Source organism: Chionomys nivalis, chromosome 7 (genome assembly GCF_950005125.1).
Source record: "Chionomys nivalis chromosome 7, mChiNiv1.1, whole genome shotgun sequence".
NCBI lineage: Eukaryota > Metazoa > Chordata > Mammalia > Rodentia > Cricetidae > Chionomys > Chionomys nivalis.
In genome coordinates, this window is record NC_080092.1 from 7620157 (window position 1) to 7643742 (window position 23586).

The window sequence follows — 23586 nt, forward strand, 5'->3', positions numbered from 1 at the left end:
CTCATGCATGGCATTCAGTTTTACAAAGAAACTATGCAGCAATTATGTATTCTGAGTCGTAATAGCCATCTGATAATAGTCCTATACTGGCACCTATGATGACCTCATGATTGAGGGATATTTGGAGAAGAGTTGCTCGGTGCACTAGCCAGGAGACACTATAAAACTAGTTTGTCTGTGGAGGGGATGAGTTGTGAGTGTATCAAGGTGCTGGGAGGCGGATGTTGTCCATGTCATACACACAAAGAGATCAGATGGATTTACTTTGACTGAATGACTTTACAATGCATTTTTCAGAGTGAGGATTCATAAGTAGGGCATGCCTGAGTGATCCAATTAATATTCAGTGACATATTCCACAAAAGCTTTGTACCTGTTGCCTACCTAATCTGGGTGCTCAAAAATACTTGCTAATAGTATTCTAGTTTTGGTAGGGACAATAATGTTCTTTGATAGCAAAGGACAGAATCTGAGGGGATGGGCTGCTCCATTTGACAACTCTATCTTCCAGCCTGTGGTCCCCAAATTCAGTTGTACAGCAGGTTACATATTTTAATTCCTGGGCCTCATTTTGGTTTTGCCACATGAGAAACCTTGAGTGGAGGCTAGACATCCATTTGCCTCCTAAAGCTACCTGCATGGCTCCATGGCTGGATTTTCTTGATTTTTCTCTTTATTACACACCCATAAAAAGAACATTCCATTGCTAGAATAAGAAGAACTTTGCAGCACTGCTTCAAAAACGTCACCAGTGGGGCTGCATGAGCATTTCGTGCATAAATGTAGGGAGCACAGCAAAGATCATAAGCCCAAGACGTCTCAGTCATGTTCCTTCTCTCCTGTAGGCCCAAGTTTATGAGCATCCAAGTCAGACAACTAGGGATCATTAAAAGAAATAAGGGATTTATAGTCTCCCACAAGACAAGAAAAGATAATCTTGTTTTTGCCTTATGGATAAAGAGAAGGGTGGTGTCTTTTTTTTTTTTTTTAATTTTGTTTCTCAGAACAGGTTTTCTCTGTGTAATAGCCCTAACTCTCCTGGCACTCACTCTGTAGACAAGGCTGGCCTCGAACTCACAGAGATCCACCTGCCTCTGCTTCCTAAGTGCTGAGATTAAAGGTGAGCAGCACCACTGCCCAGTGGATGATACCATTTTAATTGACATAAAAGTCTCCATTACTAAAGCATTGCAAAGAACACAGCTGTAAACACTGTCCAAGGAAACTTGTTCTACACTTCGTCTGACTCAGGGCAAACCCCCTGGCTTAAATTCATGTTATACGCACAAAGAGGAGCTAAAGATGGAGATAGAAGTACTCTTGCCATTCTAGAAAATGTGCAGACTGAGGAAGGAAAGACCCCTGGATGATTCCTATTCCAAGGAATGACTTGTTGAAACTTGTGAAGTTTAGGTTCAAAGCTGACCTTGTCCTACAAATGACCCCCTAAATATCCTGCAGGCTTGAATAATTCTGCCTCCATCCAGCCCTAAAATGATACATCTTGCTCGGGTCAGAAAATGATCAGAAGTCCCACATGAGATTTCCATCTGGACTGGAGATGTGGTCCTTGGTCCTTTTGGCTGTCAGGTGCTCTGTCCCTAAAGCCCTGGGTCCTGGTGTCTCAGAAAGTAGGAGCCAAGATGTTGTGGTCGTTTCTATTGGCCTGCCCCATGGTCAAGATTTCAGATCAAGGAAACAGCACCATGCCACCCTTAAAAATATGAACTGTTTTGTCCTTGTATTGAAATGAATTAAACACCTTTGGTTTGAAGAGTTATGGGCGAGATGAAATAGTGATGTGGAATAATGAAGAGTGTTAAGAAAAGAGGCCATGCAGAGTCAGTCAGAGCAGTGCAGGCCAATCATCCCAGACAGCTTCTAGACTGGAGCAGGAGAGTCACAAGTTCAAGGTCTTCCTGGGCGACTCAGGGAGACCCTGCCTCAGACAAAAATAAAGAGGGCCTTGGGGTGTAGTTCAACGACAGGATGCTTGCCCAGTATGTCTTATGTTTGATTACTAGAACTGCACAATTAAGAAGAAAAAGAATAAATGCAAAAAAAGAAGAAAGGGATGGAAGGAGGGAAACGGGAATGAAAGGAAAAGGAGATGAAGAGGACAGAAAGGAGAAGGAGGAATGATGAAGGGGAGAGGAGATGCCCTGGCATGGAGTTCAGATTGTCGTCAGCATCCTTCCACTGAGAGACATACCTTCTCAGGTCTACCTGGACAGGTGCTCAGAGAAGAGAAAATAAGGCTCCTGGAGGAGGGGTCTGTGCTACTCAGATGGGCATGAAGCACTCGTGACCTAAAGTGGAGTTCTAGAGCACGGTTTGCCGATCTAAAAGCCTTTCATAAATTAGCACAGTTCTGTTTTCTGCTCACTTCCCCTTCCTAGTACTAGTCCTTTTAGGTGGTGGATTTTCTTTGGGGCAGTCATGTGAACACCCTGTTTGTTATCTTAAGTCAAGATTCCAAAGCATCCCGGAAGGTGGAATGAATACACTCTATTCAATATGATAACTCACGTTCTCCCGTCTTCAATGTAGAGAACTCATGCTTAGTTGGAATAGCCATAGAAATTAATTTTCTTGATGACTAAGTGTCTGATATTTCATCTCTCCAGTGACTTCTGCAAAACCAGCCCCTTCTTCTTTGTGAGATATTTTCTTTTTCTGTTCTTCCTTCCCTCCCTCCCTCTCTCCCTTACTCATTCACTCTCACCTTAGTTACTTCTCTCAGAAAGTATCCTTACCTTCAGCTACATGCTTAGAGTTTCAACAGTCCCTGTGGTCATGGCAAAATGCAGCACCTTTTATGACAGTTGTTCATGACTGGTCTTCCCTGACACTCAAGAAAAGCTAAGGGCTAGAAGCAAGTCTGTCTTGCACAAGAAGCATTCACCTAGAGAGGAACTAGTGAATAGATACATATGAGTGCATGCATATATACTAATTCAAAGGCCCAGTTGCATATTTCTTAGGTATAATAAAGAATAGCTAAATCTGACACTATCCCCAGAAACAAAGCATCTCAGAGCAAAAGAATGATTTTAAATCTCTTTTAAGAATAACTGAATTGTGCAATTCATTACCACCCCGACACACTGCATGTAGTCCTGTTTTGTGATCAAGGCTGTCCTTCCTTTTGAAGATGTGCTTTTCCTATAGTATATAGCTATACATAAGATCTTCAGCCTATATGTTTCCAGAACTCTACAGATACTTCCTGTCTCTGCATGGATGTGCGCACATGCATGCGTGCACTAGCGCGTGCGCGCACACACACACACACACACTTATGTGTAGAGTCATCGTCTCTTAACTTTGAGTCATCTGCCTCAGTGAGTGTCCTATGGAGAATAAAGGACCAAGATGAGAGTTCCTGGTCCTTTGGGGCCCCTGGTTTCCTGGTCTGCTAAGGCAGCAACTGATGGGAATGAGGTCCTAACAATGGTTCCATTTCTTGAGGGCAAGGATGGAAATGCTTCTCTAAATAAGGCCCCTTCTCACCCACACAGGATGCCAAATAGGCCAACTAGCCTTTTGTAAGATGCTCCAGGTAGCATTCCCAACTAGCTGGTTTCAGGAACATTCCCATGACGTGGCACCAGCCAGCAGACACACCTGCAAGGCAGAGAACTCCAACCCACAGAGACAAGAAGGCAACTTTGGATGTTTCCTAATCAAAAAAGAAAAAAAAAAGAACAAAGAAAGAAAAACAAAACAGTCCAACAAAGTTCTGACTGTAGATGCTGAAATGGAAATACTCTTTTCCCTGAAGCCACCAGGGACAGGCTAATCAAGGAGAAGATGGGAAAATTTCTAAAAATAGTACACCATTGTACTTTGAAAATAGCCAACAATACTGGAGTGCTGTCCCTAAATATCTCTAGAAAGAAATGAAACAGCTTTCTTCGATTGACAAAATCTTTCTAAACAAAATGTAAATTAAGCATAAATTTAAAACAAGCCTCAGTCAACAAGGGGGAAAAAAGATTCCCAGAACACATAAGAAGATAAAGAGTTCAGAATCCGGGCAGAATCGGGACACATTCTATGTTATCTTCACCAGTTTTGCCAGGAATCCACCAGGCCCAAGCAAGAAGGTTTAGTCTTGAGTATATCTTTCTCTTAGTGCATCTTACTCTGCAGGTATAAAAACAATTACTTCAATGGTTTCCATATAAGATACAGCTCACTGCTTCTTCTCATCCTAATTCAGAGGTCAGAGTATACAAATGACTGGAAAATAGTTAATTCTGACAAAGAATGACCAGGTCCCTGAATGAGCAGAAGTGCAAACTTATAATTGATTGACTCTCCACTCATCTGGCAGGTTACAATATCATTTCGAATGTAAAGCAAGTCCTGGAATTTATTCCCTCAATTTGGATAACACTGTCCTCCTCAGTCAATGTTAAATCTACTTAGGATGGGGTGGGTGGAGGGCAGATGCCGCAAGGAATAATAAATCACAAGGTTTTCTTCATAGTGTGGCTACTGGGCCATGTGACACAAACCCAGTGAGGCTTAGGGGCCCTCCTGGTTGCCTATTGTCCTGCATTGCCACAGAAGGGACATTGTTTAGCCCACCTCTCTGTGTTTGATAGCAGTATTGCCAATGTTCATTTTCTGAGGCTAAGAATAGAAGAAAGATGGGTGATTAAGGTTCCTTAGGATCCGATTGACTGTAGGTGTGTTATAGTCTGAGCTATTCAGAGCTGTGCTTTATCTGGCTTCTAGGACCACTCTATCCTCATCCAACACCATTCTTTGTGACTACACAGGGGATGCTGGAACGTCTTATGAATCTGTTTCCTATGAGGGGTGTTTGAGTGGGGCTATTGAAACTTCTCAGGGTACACGAAGATAAAATGTGGGGTTTATGACAACAGAGACAGTGCCGAACACTTATGAGCAAAGGCTGGTCTACATTCATGGGAGGGCGTGGCCTTTGGGGAAAAGAGAGACACAAGCGAAGGTATGAATTGCTGGGACCAGCCAGCATTAGAGTTTCTGATTTGGATGTCTGGGCTGGAGATGGTGGGCATGTATCTTTAATAAGCTCCTGTAAGCTGCTGATACTACAGATTTGGGACCACATTTTCATAGCCATGGATAGAGAGCACACATTGGATGGATTGGATGTTTACATCTCCTGTGAAAGGTACTGGAACCTTCTCTCAGAGTCTTCTAAGTATACTTGTCAGTTCCAGGAGAAAACAATTTAATCATTGGTTTCCTAGCAAGGAAAAAATCTCAAAGCAAGAGCATACTACAAAATTAGGATTTTAATATACTAATGAATAAAATGATATTCAAAAGGTTGGTGTATATGAGATTTTTCTCCTCTGCAACCCAGGAAAAGAACTGCACTTTATTAATACAGAGTAATCACATATTTACCTGCTCATGAGACTATCAACTCACTTTATAATATAAAGAACATAATTATCACTGAAAAACAAAAAATGTAGCAACATCATTATTTTTTTAAGCATGGGTAATTTTCCTCTGGAAACTTAAGATATAGAATTGTATCTTTCTCTATAGTTAAACCAGCAATTAAAGTTTAACCAATATATATTTTAAATTAAACCCAAAGCATTTCCCAACATTAAGGAAGTGGGAGGTGGTGTCTAAAGAAATTTCCACCAGTGAATTTCTGAGGATATGGACTCAATCAGTGCAGTTATTTCCCCTTTCTCCTAACAGACAGGTCACAACGAGCTAAGAAATTCCAAACTGAATCAAGTTGCTTACCTTCGAGCCTCGCTCATTAAAAATAATTTCAACATCTAATATTTTACCAAATTGCTGCAAAGAAACAGAAATATATCATGAGCAAAAAGAGAAATCAGATAAATTATACAATATACACTAGCAATTACTCCTCAACTCGGAGAGCCTTCCCTGAGTTAAGAGTATATGAATTTTTATGTTGTTCTGTTACTAAGTCACATGCTTGAATTAAAGAAATGTGGGCATATTTATTATCTTCAATTTATGGCATTTTCTATACAATAAGGGCCCAGACCAAAATATTAACCAAGATGTTAATTCTGTGTGTGTGTGTGTGTGTGTGTGTCTTCCCAGGCACTGAGCAGCAGATACTAAAAATGGCTAGTCATCCCCTACACAACATTTTCACCAGTTACTGGGATAAAGTCCCCAGGGGAGCTGAGATTTTGATAATAAAATGCCCAACTAGAATGTGATGTTAAAGGTTTGCAACTCTGAGCTCACAGCAAATCCAGGAGCACCCAGACCATGTGAGAAAAGTGAAAACACAAAGGGGGGGGCCCTGTGACCCAGGTGCATCATAACCAGACATCTGCAGAGTCGGCATGGGTCCGGGATGATGCCAGCACCCACCCCAGATGACAGTGTGTATTCTTAAAGAAACACAGTTTACACTCCGAACTTGAGCTGGCTCTATAAAATGTCCAGAAACAAAGTTTCAGTTATCAAATAATTAGACAGGCACATAAATTTAAATGACCATTGACATTTAAATTTTAGGCTTTATAGGATAAGTAACATTTGTAACATATAATTTTATATTACATATAAGCAATATGTCCCACATACTATTTAGGATATAAGATAAGATACTTGTTGTCTATATACAATTCAAATACGACTACTGTGTGTGTGTGTATGTGTGTGTGTGTGTGTTTGTGTGTGTATGACAAAATGTTAAACTTCGCAATCTGGATGAGTGTTGCTCATCACGCAACTCTTGACTAGGGCATCTGAAAGCATGAGCATCTAATAGCCCAGTTCTCTCTAACTTAAGGTTCTTGTGCTTCCTAGATGTCATAGAAAATGGAACAAGTGTTTCAAGCATATAATTTGTTCCCCATAATGTTGGTGGAAGAAGCTATTGTAAAGCAGGCAGTCTGGCCTAGGGAAAAATAAGATGGGGCATTTTGCCTCAGTACAGAATGGAAGTCAAACATCCATTTTATTGATTGAACAAAGAAGCAAAACCAGTGGAATGCATTCCTGCAGGTTTTCCTTCCTTCCTTCCTTCCTTCCTTCCTTCCTTCCTTCCTTCCTTCCTTCCTTCCTTCCTTTCTGTTCTTTATTTTCCCCAGCATATTTCCCTATTGATTCTTTGGAACACACCCCGATCATACTTGTTTCCCATTCCTCCTAGGTCCGCCCTTCCACCCTTGTGCCCCTCCCCCAAAAGAAAAGAATATATCAAGGTCAATTTGTGCTGCCCATACACTCATTGGAGAATGGTCAAATCTCAGTGGCCAGGCCCTTAAGGATAACCGAGGTTCCCCTAACATCCCCACCAGAAGCCATCAACTGTGAAGAACTACAGCTCAGCACCTTTCTGCTTTTGCTTTGTGTTTTTCTGCCATGCCTGACTGCCTGTGCATTCTGGATATTCACTGCTACCTTGTTACTTCAGGAGAATTCATGTTGTTCTTTCATCCTTGGGTGGGAGTGTTAATCAAGGCTCTATAGCTAAAGATAGCAGAGTTGGGATAAGGATGAGGTCAGGATCAAAGGGGGAGAAAGAACAGTTATTCTGAGAAGCTGAATAGTCCCCCTGACCAATCTGCCTGGGTCTATGAATTGCAAGTAACTTGGAGAGTCAATGGCAAAAGATGTCTGCTAGTACTCAAGAAAATAACTATTATTTTAAAAAAAATTCACATTTATTTAATGTGTTTGTGTGTGCACCAAGGCATGTATGTGAAGGTCAGAGGACTAGGAGTTGAACTTAGTGTGTTTAGTTTGGCAGCAAGAACCTTATCTCCTGAATCATCTTGCCTGCTCTTTAGAACGTTTTTGTGCCAAATTTTAGGGTAGAAAAAAAAAAGACTCATTAAAAACAGACAAAGAAAACTTCCCAATGTGACAAATGAAGAATTGGCCATTGAGAGGTGAACCCAGATCTATAGTAAAGAATCCGCCACCGTGTAAGCACTTCAAAAGAACAACGGCTGCAGAATATTCCATCCCCACAGATGCTTTCCTATTTATTTCAGGCATCAGAGCCGAGAAGCACATATATTTATGGAAAGAGAAGGCTGAAAAAGACATCTTCCGACACCATGAAGCAAATGTCACCCATGGAACACTCCCTAAGTAGTCAACACAAAAACGCTTCCCTTCAAGCAGGAACTGGATGAGACGAACCGATCGGAAAGCCATCCTAGCATGTATCATTCCCTAAATGAAGCAATGACACCATATGCCCTGGAATGATCTCCAGTGTTTGTTTCTTTGGCAGGTGGCACTGGGTGGATGGGTCTGGAAGCCAGTGAAACGAGCCATAGGAAGAATGCTGAAGCAAGCCCGTTTTCCGAGACAGTTGTGCGCTATATTTATAGTATCAACGGTTTAATTGAGAAGTTTGGTACTAATGATGCCAACACAGCTGGCACATCTTCAATTTAAATAGACATGACTCGTTTGCAGACATAACTAGCATTTGTTTGCTCAACGACGATGTTCTTGAGCACTGAGCAGCAACTTGGGCCCACATGAGGTACCTCAATGGTTGTGTCAGGACCCGAATCTGGATGCTGGTATGCTTGTGCCTGAGCAAGAAAGTACTGAGCAGCTTTAGACATCCTTAGATTAAATAATATATCACGGAAAAACTGTGAAGGATGCTCAGCAGCTACAGCATAAACCTGGAAGTAAAGTTAGTTCAGCGTGAGCACAGAGACTAGAGACGGGCTTCATGCTGGAGCTTCGTTTTAATTTTTTTCTTTTATTTTTGAGATTATAATTTAATCACATTTCCCCTTTCCATTTCCTTCATCAAACATGTCATATACCTTTCCCTACTTTTCAAATTCATCTCTCTCTCTCTCCTTTTACTAACTGTTATTGCATGCATAAATGTATATGTCTATACATACATATTTCTAAATATAACCTAGTGAGTTCCTATTGTGCCGTTTGTATGTTTTTGGGACTGACCATTTGGCACTGGGCAGCGAATTGGTGTGCTCATTCCTGGAGTTGTTATTAAGGTGGTTGCAGTGCACAAAGAGAAGGCACTATGATGTCCTCAGAATGACTTTACTATGCCTAACGCCCTGGTTTATGGAGTGCTGTGTTAACACGAAAGGAGCATGGGAGTCTATCAGCATCACACCCACCGAAAGGATTCATCCAAGTGTCTTTTCACAAGTAAAAAGTCATGTGTTTTGTCTTTATGACCAAAAACAGACTTTCATGGATCACGTTTTTATTCAATGTGTCATTATTTCTTATGTGGATATGCACATTTGTGCTCTGTGCATGTGCAATTGCATGTGTTTGTGCAGGTGCCATGCATGTGTACATGTGTGTGGAGTCTAGACAGCAACCTCAGGTGTCCTTCCTCAAGCAACATCATTTTGTTTTCTGAGACAGGGTCTCTCATTTACTTGGCCCTTGCCAAGTTGTCTAGGCTGGGAGGCCAGCCAGCCTAAGGAGACTCCTGTCACCTTTCCAGTGTTGGGATTATAAGCATGGGCCAACACTTCTAGATATTTTTCACATGGGCCCTGGGGATGAACACTGGCCTATGTGTCTGCATCTCAATAACTTTATGACTGAGGCATCCCTCCAGCTCCTGGAGTACCTTGATTTTGATAACAAAACCTAGAGGCTGGGACATCAAGGGCATGCTACAAACTTCAGACTGCGGACTGATCACACTGTTTCTAAAGTCAAACAATTCTGGGGTGCTTTGGGTTGTACCAGGGGCCTGGATGCATCATAGTCTACTCTCATTTCAAGTCCAGAAATATTTAAATTTTAAATATTAACTTACATTACATATTTTTTTTCAAGAGCAACACATTGAAATTAATTTGGTTGTAATCCACAGAGTTCTTTCATGAGATCAAGAATTCAAGTGTAGAACTTTGATATGAAAATACTGATGTCTCTAATCATGACTGCTTATGAGCCACAATTATAAACTTGGCAGATAAAGATGACACAACCTTCTCCCAAATCAAGGCAGTAAACTCCACAACTGCTTGCCAGAAGATATATGAAATAAAATATACTTACTAAACACTCTCTAAGATGAGCAAGAAAAAGCTCAAATACATTGTTCCATGCTTGCATCCCCACTGTTTTGGAAGATGACGCAGGAGGACTGAGAGTTTGGGGGTGAACCTGGGCTACTCAGCAAATGTGAAGCCAGTTTTGAGTTGCATGGTGAGAGTTTGTCTTGAAAACCAACAAAATAAAACAGAACAAATGAAAATTCAAATATGAGGGGATATGAGTGTAAGCGCTGTCCACAGTGCCCCTGGCAGACCTCAAGAGGCACACAGTCTGTGCTGAGATGAGTAACTTTTCAGTTCCCCTACTGAAACATCTGGAATAAGTGCTCCTAACAACCGCACTAGCCCCATTCACTCACAGAGCTGTGCACGATTTAAAAGGACTCTAGCTACTGCTTTGACTATTATAGCGTGCACTGCTCTCCCAAGGAATGAATACACCACCTTCAAAGACAGCACGCAAAGAAATGGAATGTGAAGCCCAAATCGATGTCGATTTGGAAGAAGTGCCCCATGACAAAGATACAAGTGGAGAATGGGAAACACACAGTGAAGAGAGGCAACCATAATGCCTGTCCTCTGGAAAGGTACAGAAAGCACACATTAAAATACACCACGAGCTGCCTCTTGGCACCATTAGGCAAGCAGCTTCTGTGCAAAGCATGGGGAAGGTTTCAGCACTTGGAGAAGTGGGGAACTGCCAAGTTCTAGGCAATTTTGAAAAAGATGGTACTTTGTGTTGTGTTATGCTCTTGACATTGAGATTTCTGTGCCTCAGTTGAACAATAGAGTCAAAGGAGGCAGGAGGCACAAAGATCTTTGTGGTTTTCTCTGTAACAGTCCTCATTTAACCCCTACCCAGCTAGGGGACAGAAGACAGAAGCAGAAGAGACTGTGGCAAAGAAAGATACTGTCTCATGGTCAAAGACTTCATGGTGGTTAACTGAGATTAAAACATGGCTGCTTACAGTAAAAGATCTCAAAGAGGAAACTGTGTTGAATCCCCTAAACTACACTGTGGGGAGCCAAGCAGAAAGTTCCAGATGCCTTTCAGTATGATTCATGCTGCTAAATGTATCATATAATAGAATGGCTTTGTGACCACCAGTGTTCATCTTAGGAAAATGCCATTTCTTTAAAATAGCAGTTGTAAAAATCAAAGAGGATTCCCAAGACACTACAAGTGGTCCATGAATCCATATGGTCCAATAATTTTTATAGATGAAATCCACACCACACAAAATCCACAGAAACTCTTTAACATAGACACAGATGTTGTTTGTGATAAGTAGAATTAATTTCAGTGTTCATGAACGTATACTGTGTTCCCTTAACTGACAGATGCTACGGGTATATCTATCATCACATAAAATCAACATCTTGTTAGCTAGCTGCGTGAAAATTTTGACTCAAAAGAAAAAAACAAAACCAGTGTTTCTGAAACAAATAGATTTCTATCTGGGTTTAATATCAGGTAGCATGACAAATGACAAGTTCTTTCTCTGGACCATCTGCCCTAACCCTAAAGGACCGAGAGATTCAGACATTAACATACGCATCTCTTCTGTGTGACTTCCAGCTGCGAGTATTTTGACTACTTCTCTGACTTAGCCCGTAGCCTCAGGTAAAGTTCAAGATAGTCAAAAAGTCCAGAGAAGAAAATAGACCCTTAAGGGTGAGAGGCTGGGGTTGGCTGACTTGCATGTCACTATAAAAGATTGTGAGAATGGTCATTAAGAGACTCCAGCTCAAAGCCAACATCCCGGTGACACTTGATGAGTAGAGACAGACTGAATAGCAAGACATCCCCTGGCTTGACATGGCAAAGAGAATAGAACTCCTCCAGCTACCCATCAGTCAAGCTGGGTCCCACTGCTCTGCACACACTTAACCTCGACTCTCACTTGGAATGCTCTGCACTTTTCAAAGTCATCTTTGACCTGAGAGTGCCCGAGGGTATCTTCGTTCTGCAAGAGTTGGAGGGCTTAACTCAAGGTTATTACCAAATGAGAAAGCGATAAAAGTGTGAGAGTTGACCTTTCCCTCTGAAATGTCAGGTTTCAAGCCTGGGTATCTAAAATATTAGGACGCCTGCTCTGCTTTTGTGTCACACGCATACTTGATAAGCATCGTGTGTGTTAAGGAAATAAAAGGTCCAAGCTCACCCGCCCCCCCCCATCACGAAACCCCCGAGTAATGAGCAAGGGCTTCATCTTCACGCCGAGAATAAGATGGGCTTTGCTCACAGTGAGGCGTCTGACCTGGCCTCTTCTTGCTGCTGTTGTGATATTTGCAGCTCGCCACAAACTCTTAGAGGAATCTCCAAGCAGCCCACCTTTGTTCGGAGTCAAATGCTAAGGATGTAGTTCTTTGGTCTAATGCTTGCTGCCACTCCTGGGGTGCCATGGATATACAGAGGAACTACATCTCAAAACACGAAACGTTTTCTGAGCCTCATCAAAGCTCTCTTGTGTCACAGCTGAGACCAGCTAAATGGTAAAGCCCTCCCGTCCCTGCGTAGACTCTTCAAACATCTTCCAGAGAAATAATCAGGGTCCTAGTGACCTGGGAGAAAGCAAAACCATCCTTTATCTCCTCTGGGTGAGTGGTGGCTTCTGGCTGCCTCTGTTTTACCATGATGCCTAGGCCACACTGTCCTTTGTCATCCTTGATAGCATGATAAATACCCTTGAACCTTCATCCAGGAAATTGTATACTTCAAGAATCAAATCAGATTTAGAAACTGGTAGTTTTTGTTGTTGGTGGTGGTGGTGGTGGCAGATTTTGAAGACTAAGCTTAATATAGAAGTAGCCATTCCCTGCAGCTGCAGTGCACAGTGCCTGGGGAAAGACTGGGATAGAGTCACTCATAGGTCATGGTCATCCTTTAAGGTAAGCAGGCAAGGGCTTTAACACTTGTTTTAGTTATAACGTGAGGTCCTGAGCTGTTGGATTTGTCATCATCAATGGACCTTATCATCAGTGGTTTATAAAGACAACTCTTTTCTGCTTGCTTTTGAAGTTACTTATTAGAAAATGGCCAACTGGCAAAGCACAACCCCCCCCCCACACACACACACAACTAAAACAAATAAGTGGATCCTGCCACCCCAAAGGGATTCTAGCCACTACAGACCCAGGTATGAGATACTAAAATGCCTTTATCCCACAAGAATATTCCACCTTAGAATGATGAGTTCATGGAACTCCCAAAAAGAGGGAAACCAAAGACAAAGGTAGTACTTACACCAAACATTTGTCGGAGGTCTGGATCCCGGAACCGGAAGGGGATGTTGGACACATGCAGCCGCTTGGGCTGGGACTTGTTTTCTGTGGTTTCCGAAGGTTGTGTCTGGGGCTGGCCGTCAGTTGGTGCTGCATCATCTGTCTGCTAGAGGAATGAAAGGAAAGCAAAGAACCTGTAAGTTCCCTGTCCCACTGCCCCCGCTCCCCGTTCCCCTGTGTGGCAGGACGGTGCCAGACAAAGCTTCGTGGCTGTTTTCTTTTGTATTTAATAGCAAAGAATATGTTTTGAGCATCCACTGAGTGCCCAGCCACAGATCTGAGATGCCATATCAATCAAAGCAATCAAAAGTCTCTGCAGTATAACTCTCACAGTGGGAAGGCATAATAAAAACAACTCATAAATGAATGTAAAGTTGGGAGGAAGGAGACCAACAACGTGGGAAAAATAAAGGAAACAGAGGCTAGGGGGGGATTGGGGCTCAGAGTAAGTAGTGCAAACTTCATCAGAAAGGGAGTAAAATCATTAAAAATAAGAACATGTATCCCTTAATGCTGTTTGAATTCTTATGCTATTCATATATAAGCACTGAGGCTGTACAGATAAAATATTAATAAATGTCAAAAATTTGCAAAGGCCCTTTGGTGATTTGTCATTCATCCAGAGAAGCAGATGATGGACTCAACTTTTTCTTAGGATGTTAACTTAGCTCCTTCATTGTGCAAATCTGTGTTGTCTGTTGCCACGGACTCCATTAGATCATTTAAATTTCAAGTAAATGGGTTTGCTTGCATTTGTTGCATTTGAAATACTCACTAGCTGCACATAGATAGTACCTATGTTGGAAAAGGCAGAAACAGAATGTTCCCATCTGTACAAAAGCTCTGCTGGGCTATGCTGGTGTAGATAACATAAGGTCATTAACCCAGCCCATTATTATTTTATTTTCCTCCACACAGGAATAATTAGGATACCACATTATTACTCTGCTACTTACAATATAGGAAAGAATTAAGAGAAAAGTCACATTAACTGTTGCAGTTGTGGACAGACACCCTGTTTTTCTGAACTTTCTCTGCAATTAGCACATTCTGCCTATAGGTGGCAGTAGAGCTGTCCACTTAAGATAAATACTTGGAAATTACTGTTGAAGGGTCTTTGCCAAAGCTGAAATTTGTGAGCAAAGACTCACCCTCCTCTATTTATAAGCAATTTAGAAGCATATAACTAGGACAGGCAGTCAGGTGTAAAATAATAGCGCTTAGAGGCGACTATCTTACATGGCGAAATGTAACAGAAACACCCAAACAACAGGAGCACAATTAGCAATTTTCCCAGCGTCTCTCCGGTGCACTGGGGTATTTTATCTGCGTCCTCCTTCACACACTGTGAATTACATGTTGACATCAGGAGCTCCTGGTGCCTTGCGCACCATTCATCTACAGTGATTTGGTATCAGAAACCCTACCAGATGACTTTGTCAACTTTCAAGTGTGGCCCTGAAAAGCACGATATTTTGTCGAAAATGTGAAGAGGGAGATACTCTAGGAAGAAGAGGAAAACCAAAACCAATTACAACGCAGTAGCTCTTCGTGGGTGTGTGACCTTTAGTCACACTAGCCACCGGACATCCCAAGGCACACCAACTCTGGCTTGGAGAGAGAGGTACTAGGAGAGGCTCAGGGGCCAGATTCTGTGCCAAGGGACTGCCCAGCATGTGCAATGACAGAATGATGTGAAGGGGGAGCCCTCCATTCTGGGGAGGCTACCTGGGCCAGACAGAATACTTGGGGATGAGCAAGAGAGAAGAGTTCAGAGGTAGGTAAAGGTTGTAGATCCAAGAGTCCTATACACAAACACAAGTGGCTGTCAGAAGCCACTTCAGGTTGACAGCAGAAGTGAGCTGTGACCAGCATACTATATGAATGGTCACTGCCTCTTAGTGATTGGCTGATGCAGTGACAGACTGAAAGTGTGAAAGGTTAGTGCACTACTAATCAATGAATAACAAATAAATGAGTAGATATCATGTTTGTCAGCTTCAAGTGCTAGTTAGTGAACAGCAATGTAAGCTAAGGAGGAGCTTCACTGTCCAAAGACGAAGGCTTGAGTTTGCTGCTCCAGAACCTACATAAAACTGGACTCAGTGATGCACGTCTGTAATCTCAGGGCTGGCTCCTACAGGGAAATAGGAAATGGATACAGGAGCATTTCTGGAAGCTCAGAGGTCGTTGTCATGTAAACACAGCAATGATGAGAGCCTGTCTCCAACAAGGAAGAGACATAAACTAACAACTAAAGCTGATCTCTGACCTCCACGTACACATCAACAAACAAACACAGAGAGAGAGAGAGAGAGAGAGAGAGAGAGAGAGAGAGGGAGGGAGGGAGGGAGGGAGGGAGGGAGGGAGGGAGGGAGGAAGGGAGGGAGGGAGGGAGGGAGAATCATTCTGTAACCCTGAGACCCACACAGATCAGGAACCATGTTTTTCTGTTTTGTAACAGCACATTGGGTTCCACATGAGTGACAAAGAAATTACTTTTAAATCATGATATTGCTACTTTGTCGAGAGGAAGGAGGTTTCGGTGTCTTACCACAAGACCCTAAGTTGGCATAAGCAACAGCTAAGACCTTAAGTTTCCAGCCCATTTTCTCCACTGTATTAGAAATTGCTATGTGAATAAAAATTAAAATGACTTTCCCTTCCTCCCAAGAAAGGGACTTAGACTTGGATTTGTGCACAATTGCTGAATGGCTCAGTTTAATAAACCTAATTAGGAATTACAGAGATTATGATTAAACATATTAAATGATTAATAGCATTATGCTGCTCATGTAAAAATTAAAATTAATCATCTCTAGTCAAACAGGACTTTGGAGAAATCTTTGTGGTGTTTCCTTTGATAAAAACATACAATGCTCGATTAATCGTTTTGTGTTGTACACATTTATACAAATACCCATAAATTATTACGGAGGGATACCTATGACTAAAAGTTTTTACTGAAAATATGTAAAACGAAAAATAAATCCAAATTATTTTCAAACAAAAAAAGGTTTGTAAGGGGGAGTAAAGAGGGGTGTCGTCCTCTATAAAGTGAAAAGGAACAATGAAAAGACCATTTCAAGCTGAGTGTGCCTGTGTCCGATGGGACTAGTGCGACGACCAGGGTTATGGAATAACTCCATCCAGTGTGCAATCCCACTGCTACCAACAACTGATTCAGTGCAGCGCACCTTACATCTCTGCACCTACAGTTTGCTCCTCTGTGACAGGACAAAAAATGGCCTATGGCCTATAGGCTTAGAACAAGAACCAAAATATAGGGGCAGGTACAAGAGATAGTAACCTCAGAGCAAGGAGCCCCCATCTTTTATACTGAAGCTAGAGTACTTGTTACTTTTAAGACCAAAAATGGACTTTTCTCATGTAGTTCTCTTGAATTGTTCAAGGAAAATATCTCTGGAACAAATCTGTGCTTTTCTGTGTCCCTTGGGGTTTAGAGCTGGCATATTGTCTACATGTTTTTGATACAGGCTTGGTGAGTAACCCTTGGCACTGTGGGAGTGCGCAGCACCTGTAAAAGCTGACAGCCCCTGGAAGGAAATGAGGTCACTGCAGGGACTGAACCTCAACCTGTTCTTCTTTTATTTCTGTATCCTGCTATCATCAAGTGAATGACCTCTACACATCTCCCCAAAGTCCTGTGCTCTAATAACTACAGGCTGAAAGTTCTGAAACCACAAACAAGATACAGCTCCCCACTGTGGATGCTGCCATTCTCACACAGCATCGGGAGGCTGACCAAGACATCTCCAGGTTTGTCTCTGCTCAGATTATCACAAGTTTAATGGCTTAAAATAATAGAAGATTCTCAAGCCATAGTAATGAGGATAGAAAACGAAAACCAAGGTGCTCACAGGACCAAGCTCCTTCTTTCTTTTCCTCCCCCAGCTTCTGTGTCTGGGTAGCTGTTGGTTTGGGGATCTGTGACCTTCATCTGCCGCTGTGTTCACACGGTCAACTTCCCTGCATTCCTCCCTCAGGTCTACTCCAGCTGACTCTTCTGACAAAGACACTCGTCGTTAGGGTTAGAGACCATGCTATGCCAGGATGACTTGAGATCGTTACTGTCTCACATCTTTTCCACAGAGAAGGCCTCAGCTACTCAGTTGACAGAGCTTATATCATCCCATTCAACTATGACAGGTCCCTCATAAACACAAACTGGAATATCATATTCAGTTAGTGGCTGTTTTCTAGGAATGGCTATGTTATTTATTAGGAAATCTCTGGACACTTGGACACTCTCAGAAAAGCTAGCCTCTAACAAAAGCCAACAAAAAAGAGAATGTTCTAGCCTGAACAGAGATGAGACAGGTACCTTTCATTCGCCAGCCCAGGCTGGTTACCTCCCCTTATGTTCTTGGTTATAGATAGAGATGCTTGTCCCCTCTGCCAAGGTGGGAAGCCCTATATCAGTTTATAGAAAGTCATCAACACTCTACAATTTAGTCTGAAAATGAATACAATGGTAATTTCTCCCCTGTTATGGATTTTTCTGAATAAGACGGTTATTGCTAAGCCTCCACTTAGCAAGCCTCTTGTCACTCATGACTTTGCGTCACTCATGACCTTATGTCACTCATGATGGCCACCAACAGCGCTCATCTCAGTTTTGCTCTCGGCTTCTCTGGACCATGGACATATACAGCTCTGAGATCAAACAGCCTTCTACCCACACACGAAGACTCACAGACACTATGAATTGGAGATCCATTAACTCCAAGAGGCAGGTTGCTCAGAAGCGCTTGGAAGAATTTCTGAACAAGTGCGTTAAGACTTACCATGCCAGGTTCCATGTTGGCCCACTGCTGAACACCCCTTTCAGGAGGCAGGCTATAGGCTAAAGAATTTTTCTTAATAAACAAACTCCCCAGGTATTGGCACAGGTTATAAACGTTAAGAAAACACCACTGGCACTTTAATCTCCTGAAGATCACTTAGTGTTTCCACAAAGACCTTAATAAAGAACCGTGGGGCTCCCTCTGTTGTAATCGTTCCTAATTCAATGAATAGCTCTGAGCAACCCATGGTTAATCCTAGTGAAACTGGATTTTGATATCGACCAATCCAGGGATGACTGTTGGAGAGAATACACACAGAAATGGGCTCCCTGCCCCAGTGTTCTCTCAGGTTACTTAGATACTGTAGAGTCAACTGGCACCCCCAATGGGTACTAAGTAACTGGGTGTAGAAGCAATGGGTAGGGGCTGTTTATGGCTATCTCTGAGTTAAAAACCTCATTGGTCATAGACTAGTTGAGCTGAGAACACACTACTGAACCTTAAATTCCCTAGATACTGACGAGCCCAGGAGACTTTGCGGCTCATGAGTGCTGCAGATGAGTTAAATCTAAGGATGCTTGAGCAAAGCATGGTAGATGTAAACCTACAAGAGAAATCAGAATTCAGAGAAAAACTGGAGCTCTTTACTGCAGCAGCCAGGCAAGGAGAGGGAACGGGCAACAATTAGAAAAAAGCAAGAACCAAGCTATATTTGGTGGGAATTAAAAATACATGTATGCATAACCCAGTACTAGATATAGCTCAACGGTGCTGAGGAAGCACACTTGGGTAGCTCTGAACAAAAAAAAAATAAAAATAAAAATAAAATATGGGCAGCAGATGTAATTTTATAATGTCTGAAAGTCACGTGTTTTTTAAGAGTGTAATACAATATGAAATCAATCTTAAGCTTACATTCATTTTAACTATTTAAAGCACAGTATTGTGATATACCATCAGTGCAAAGGGCAGTTAAAGTATTTTTTCTGCACTAAGTTTTTGACATTTACCATATACTTTGTGCTTCTGGGTCCTAATCTCAGGAGGGTACATTGATTTCTTATTAGAAATCTTTGATCTATATTTAAGCTTCAAAAAATGATAGTTGAGTATCCAGCTTTTTCACTTACAGTTTAAAAGTCTCAAATGACTGAATCAAGGGTCAGTACTTCCATTTAAAATAAAGTTTAATTAAATTAAAAATCTGTCCCATCAGTCTTAATAGGGAACTTTCAGATGCTCAAAGGTAACATGAAGATCCCTTAACGATGTTTCTAATCCCTAGAACCCGTGAAAAAGTTGCTTTAGAGGACAAAGAAGTGGGAAGGATGTGGACAGAATTGAAGTCACTGATGACCTCACCATGAATTAGGTCATTCAAGAGTTCATGGGGAGGCTACTACGAGCACCAAGCCCTTCCAAAGGTCTTTAGAAGTAGAAGAGAAAACAGCTAGTGACACTTGACAGGATTTGAGAAGTCCACCTGCCATTTCCGGCCTGGGATGAGATGACCAAGGAAGGACAGAAGCCCAAGAATTAAGGAACTGGAAAAAATAAAGGTTCAAGAAAGAAAGGCCATCTTTATGGCAGGAGTTTGTTCCTTTACCGGGTGATCCCTAAGCTGGGCTTCAGATACTCAGGGACCATTACATTACATGTGGATATTGGGTCCAGTGTTTGCTGCAGAGAGAGAGAGAGCTTAAAAACATTATTGTCTATATGACAAATCACAGGTATACAACATATCCAACATTCCAGAGATTACATCAGTTTGCATTTTTGTCAGTGTGCAGGAGATAGTAAGAATGAAGACAGGGATTCAAGGGAGACAAGCAGAGGATGGAGAGAGAAGAATATAGAGGTAGGTATGGATTCCCTTCAGAGTTTGAGTCGTGTTCTCAAAGGGGGTCACTTAGTACTGTAGAGTCAACAGATCTCCCATCTTTTAAAGAACAAGCATTGAAAATAACACCGATCTCACACACAGCTTGTGTCTCCAGAGCCTCTGTTGTCTGTGGCTCTTGCTGGGATCATGACTGATATTATTTGTTACTATTTCTGCCATCACCTAAATATATGTTTCTTAACCCACTTCTGTGTTCCTGGACACACTGAGGCTAGATAGGGTGTAAGTGTTGGGTGTATGTGTGAGGGGGTGCATGTGTGTACCCCAATATCTGTACAAGTTTCCAAGCTTCCTGAGGGATACATAGATGTCATGTCTAAAAGTGACAGAGGGCAGCCACTTGCTTTTGCCATGCCCCAGACGGAGGCAAATGGTTGCTGACTGTCAGTGACTTCAACTGCTACCATTTAGTGCTGGTTTATAAGAAAACATGGAAATGGGAAAGAGATGGAGGGATTTGAAAGCTCTGCTCAGATACCATGAGCTGGGAAGACGAAGCTCAGAGAAGTGAAGTTGACTGTACAAAGATACACGGCTAGAACCCAGGAGGATTTCGGGCTCCACATACTGGCTTGTTTTCGGCCTGTCACAGCCTTTCAAGGGGAAGGAAAAGATGCTACGGAAAGTCTGAGAACAGGAAAGAGGACACCTACAAAGCACATGCAAAGGAGTAAGGATTCCACTGCAGTTTCTGTGCTGGAGCTCAGTGTTGCGGGCAGGACGAGATCGGTGCTAACCCAGCTGCTACCAACACATCTAGGCTCCTTCAGACACCTCCCGTGCATCTCTGGAGGCTTCTCTTGAGCTCTTATTAGTCATAATTATTTTTAGTTTACCTTACAAAATCTTTCCATTTCTTTTTACTTTTAAAGATGCATTGTTTATTCATGTGTTTGTGAGTGAGTCTACATGTGTGAATGTACCCATGCATACAAGTGCATGGGGGCCAGAGGAAGGTGCCAAATCCCCTGAGACTAGAATTTGGGGGCAGCTGTGAGCTGTCTGCTATAGATGCTGGAAACCAACCCCTAGTCTTCTGAAAGAGCAGCAAATGTTCTTAATTGCCAAGCCATCTCTTTGGGCCCCAGGCTTGAGCTTAACTATCACACTATCCTGGTCGACATCTTCAAGGTAATGTAGTTTTCATACACTTCCCTGGCACATAGTAGGCCTTCATATGGCTTTCATGAGTCACTCTAGTCTACCTCTTTAGGTCAACCTATCATCTATGTACATGTTTCCCGAGTTCTGCCTTCATGACTTGGACAAGAACAGCAAATGGTTTCCCTTCCCCCAGACTGGCGAACACACAGCATCTTTCCACTCTGGCCAGTTCTTCCCTTCTCTGTGTAACACTCTTCGCACTGATAAGTAAGAACTATACTTCTGAAGAGTCTACTGCTTTTCACCATCTACCAGTCAAGTTGTTTCTTAGAGGTGGAGAAACTTGTGAGAGTCTTACGGGCTTGATTTGATTACGTTGACAATATTATCTGAGCAACAGTTGAGGGCCCAATGCACTGAATTTTGTACCAAATTGATTTGTGTAACAAACACTTGCTTTGTCTCTTCTAGTGGCCTGAATAGTGGGTCTTGATTCAGCCTGTGATGCTAGGTGCTGGGTGAATTTGAAGTCTATAGTTGTTCTCTCTCTCTCTCTTTCTCCCTCTCTCTCTCTGTCTCTCTCTCTCTCTCTCTGTTTCTCTCTCTCTTGCTCTCTCTCTCTCTCTCTTGCTCTGCAAAGAGGAGCAAGGCCAGAGCAAAGGCTGGAATAATTCAATACATTGTGCTAGAAACTCAAAAAAATAATATCACATAGCTCCGCAATATACCTATTTGATTTGATTTGTAAACCTGATAAAAAAGCAATTGAAAAAGTTCGGGGGGGGGAGAATATATATGTTCTAAGCAAAACTGCAACCATATTGAATGTGTACAAGGAACCAAGGAAGGGAGGAGGGAGAGGTTAGAAAATCAGGCGCATCCAATCAACTTCCTGCCTACATTTAGACAATATTGCACATTCTCCATTTAAAATGGAGAAAGACTGTAAGAAGTTATTTTCCATTAAAGCAATAATAGCATACCAGGGGATATGAATTAAAACCTATGCCTCTGGATTTCTCACAATCTTACTTCAAAACAGGGCTGCACAGAGTCTCCGAGCTTCCTGCCCTTTTCATTTTAGCTCTGTAGGCAAACAAATAAGTTAATCACATAGCTTTGGATATAGTTAATACTTCATTCCCAGTTCTATAGGGCCAATTCTGTACCTGGGCAAGGCAGACTTAAGAAATACATTACATTTCCCTGATCTCAAATAAATTCAATGCTCAGCTCAAATGATGGATTCCTCAGAAAGAAGGACAGGAGGCATACGATGGACTGACTCTAGATTCCTTTGCTCTTTTCATCCTCTGAAAATATAGGAAGAACGTGAAAGGCATTGGGGACTCCACATCACTAGAGGACATGGATGTCAAGGTGACCATATTAATCTTCCCTGGCTGCTGAGACTAAATGCCAGTCTCATTGTTTGGGAAGTTGGACCTGTAAAACTAAGGATTATAGCTCAGTACCTTCTTGCTATGTCCTCACAGGTCAAAGGGAGTATATCTCCATTCTCCCTCTTTTTGTAGGAAAACATTAATTCCCTCATGGAGACCCCATCCTCATGAGTTCATGTAACCAAATTACCTCTGCAACATCCAGTCTCCAAATATCAGCCCTTTGTTCTAAAACTGGGTTTCATCCCCAATATACACCAGAGCAGGCTGTTACTATCTCTGTGAACTGTGATAGGTTTATTCACACAAATAAGGCAAGAGTCCTGCCATAGAAAGTGCACCGTTTCTGCAAAGTGGCGTGATTTGGCTTGCTTTCAAGCTGCAGATCCCATTTCTCAGTAGGCTTGCTTCTTCCACACTGTAGTGTCGGGGGGAAAGTCAGTACACTGTATGCTGGAAAACAGAAGTGCTAAGGAACTGAATGTATAGTGCATAGGGACTTCAATGTAAGGAAGGCACAGTAACATAGGTGAGGAGAACTCACAGATACTTTGGGATAAGAATGCATGTTTGTCTTATAGAGAGACAAGGGTGTCCTAACGTTGTCGATGATTCAGGACGTATCTATTGAGAACTCTGAACAGGTTAAGCATCATAATTTATCAGAAGCCATGAGTGACCAGACGATATAGAAAGTGAGTTTTACTGACTCTCTGAATTCTGAAGCCTAGGCCTTTCATGCCATACACAAAAACTTAAAATGATACTCCCAGCAGTTATACTAAATGACGTTGTGCTTATTACAGTTCTGGCTATTGGCACCAATAGGACAGTACCTGATACTGTGTTGCTATTCGATACCCTCTATGCCAATGTCAGCCACTTCCACACCTAACTAAAGGAATGTCGGTCTCCACAGAATCTTGTTTCTGCTTCCTGGAATCCTAAAGACAAGTCTTTTGATTCTCTAGATCAGTCAACTCCAGATAAAAGAGCCAGCAGATCCCTTCTGGCCTGAACACCTATCCTCCTCAGTAGTG

At 42.1% G+C, this 23586-nt stretch overlaps 1 protein-coding gene across 30 annotated transcripts in view; it reads right to left on the minus strand.

The window, feature by feature from the left end:
• Rbfox1 (RNA binding fox-1 homolog 1) overlaps positions 1–23586 on the minus strand; it is a 1523799-nt gene that overhangs the window by 114011 nt on the left and 1386202 nt on the right. For all 30 annotated transcript variants that reach the window (XM_057774158.1, XM_057774153.1, XM_057774169.1 and 27 more), the window contains 2 exons: positions 13288–13431; positions 5767–5820 (listed from right to left, as the gene is read on the minus strand). In XM_057774158.1, the coding sequence (XP_057630141.1) occupies positions 5767–5820; positions 13288–13431 (198 nt within the window). The remainder of the gene's footprint in view (positions 1–5766; positions 5821–13287; positions 13432–23586) is intronic.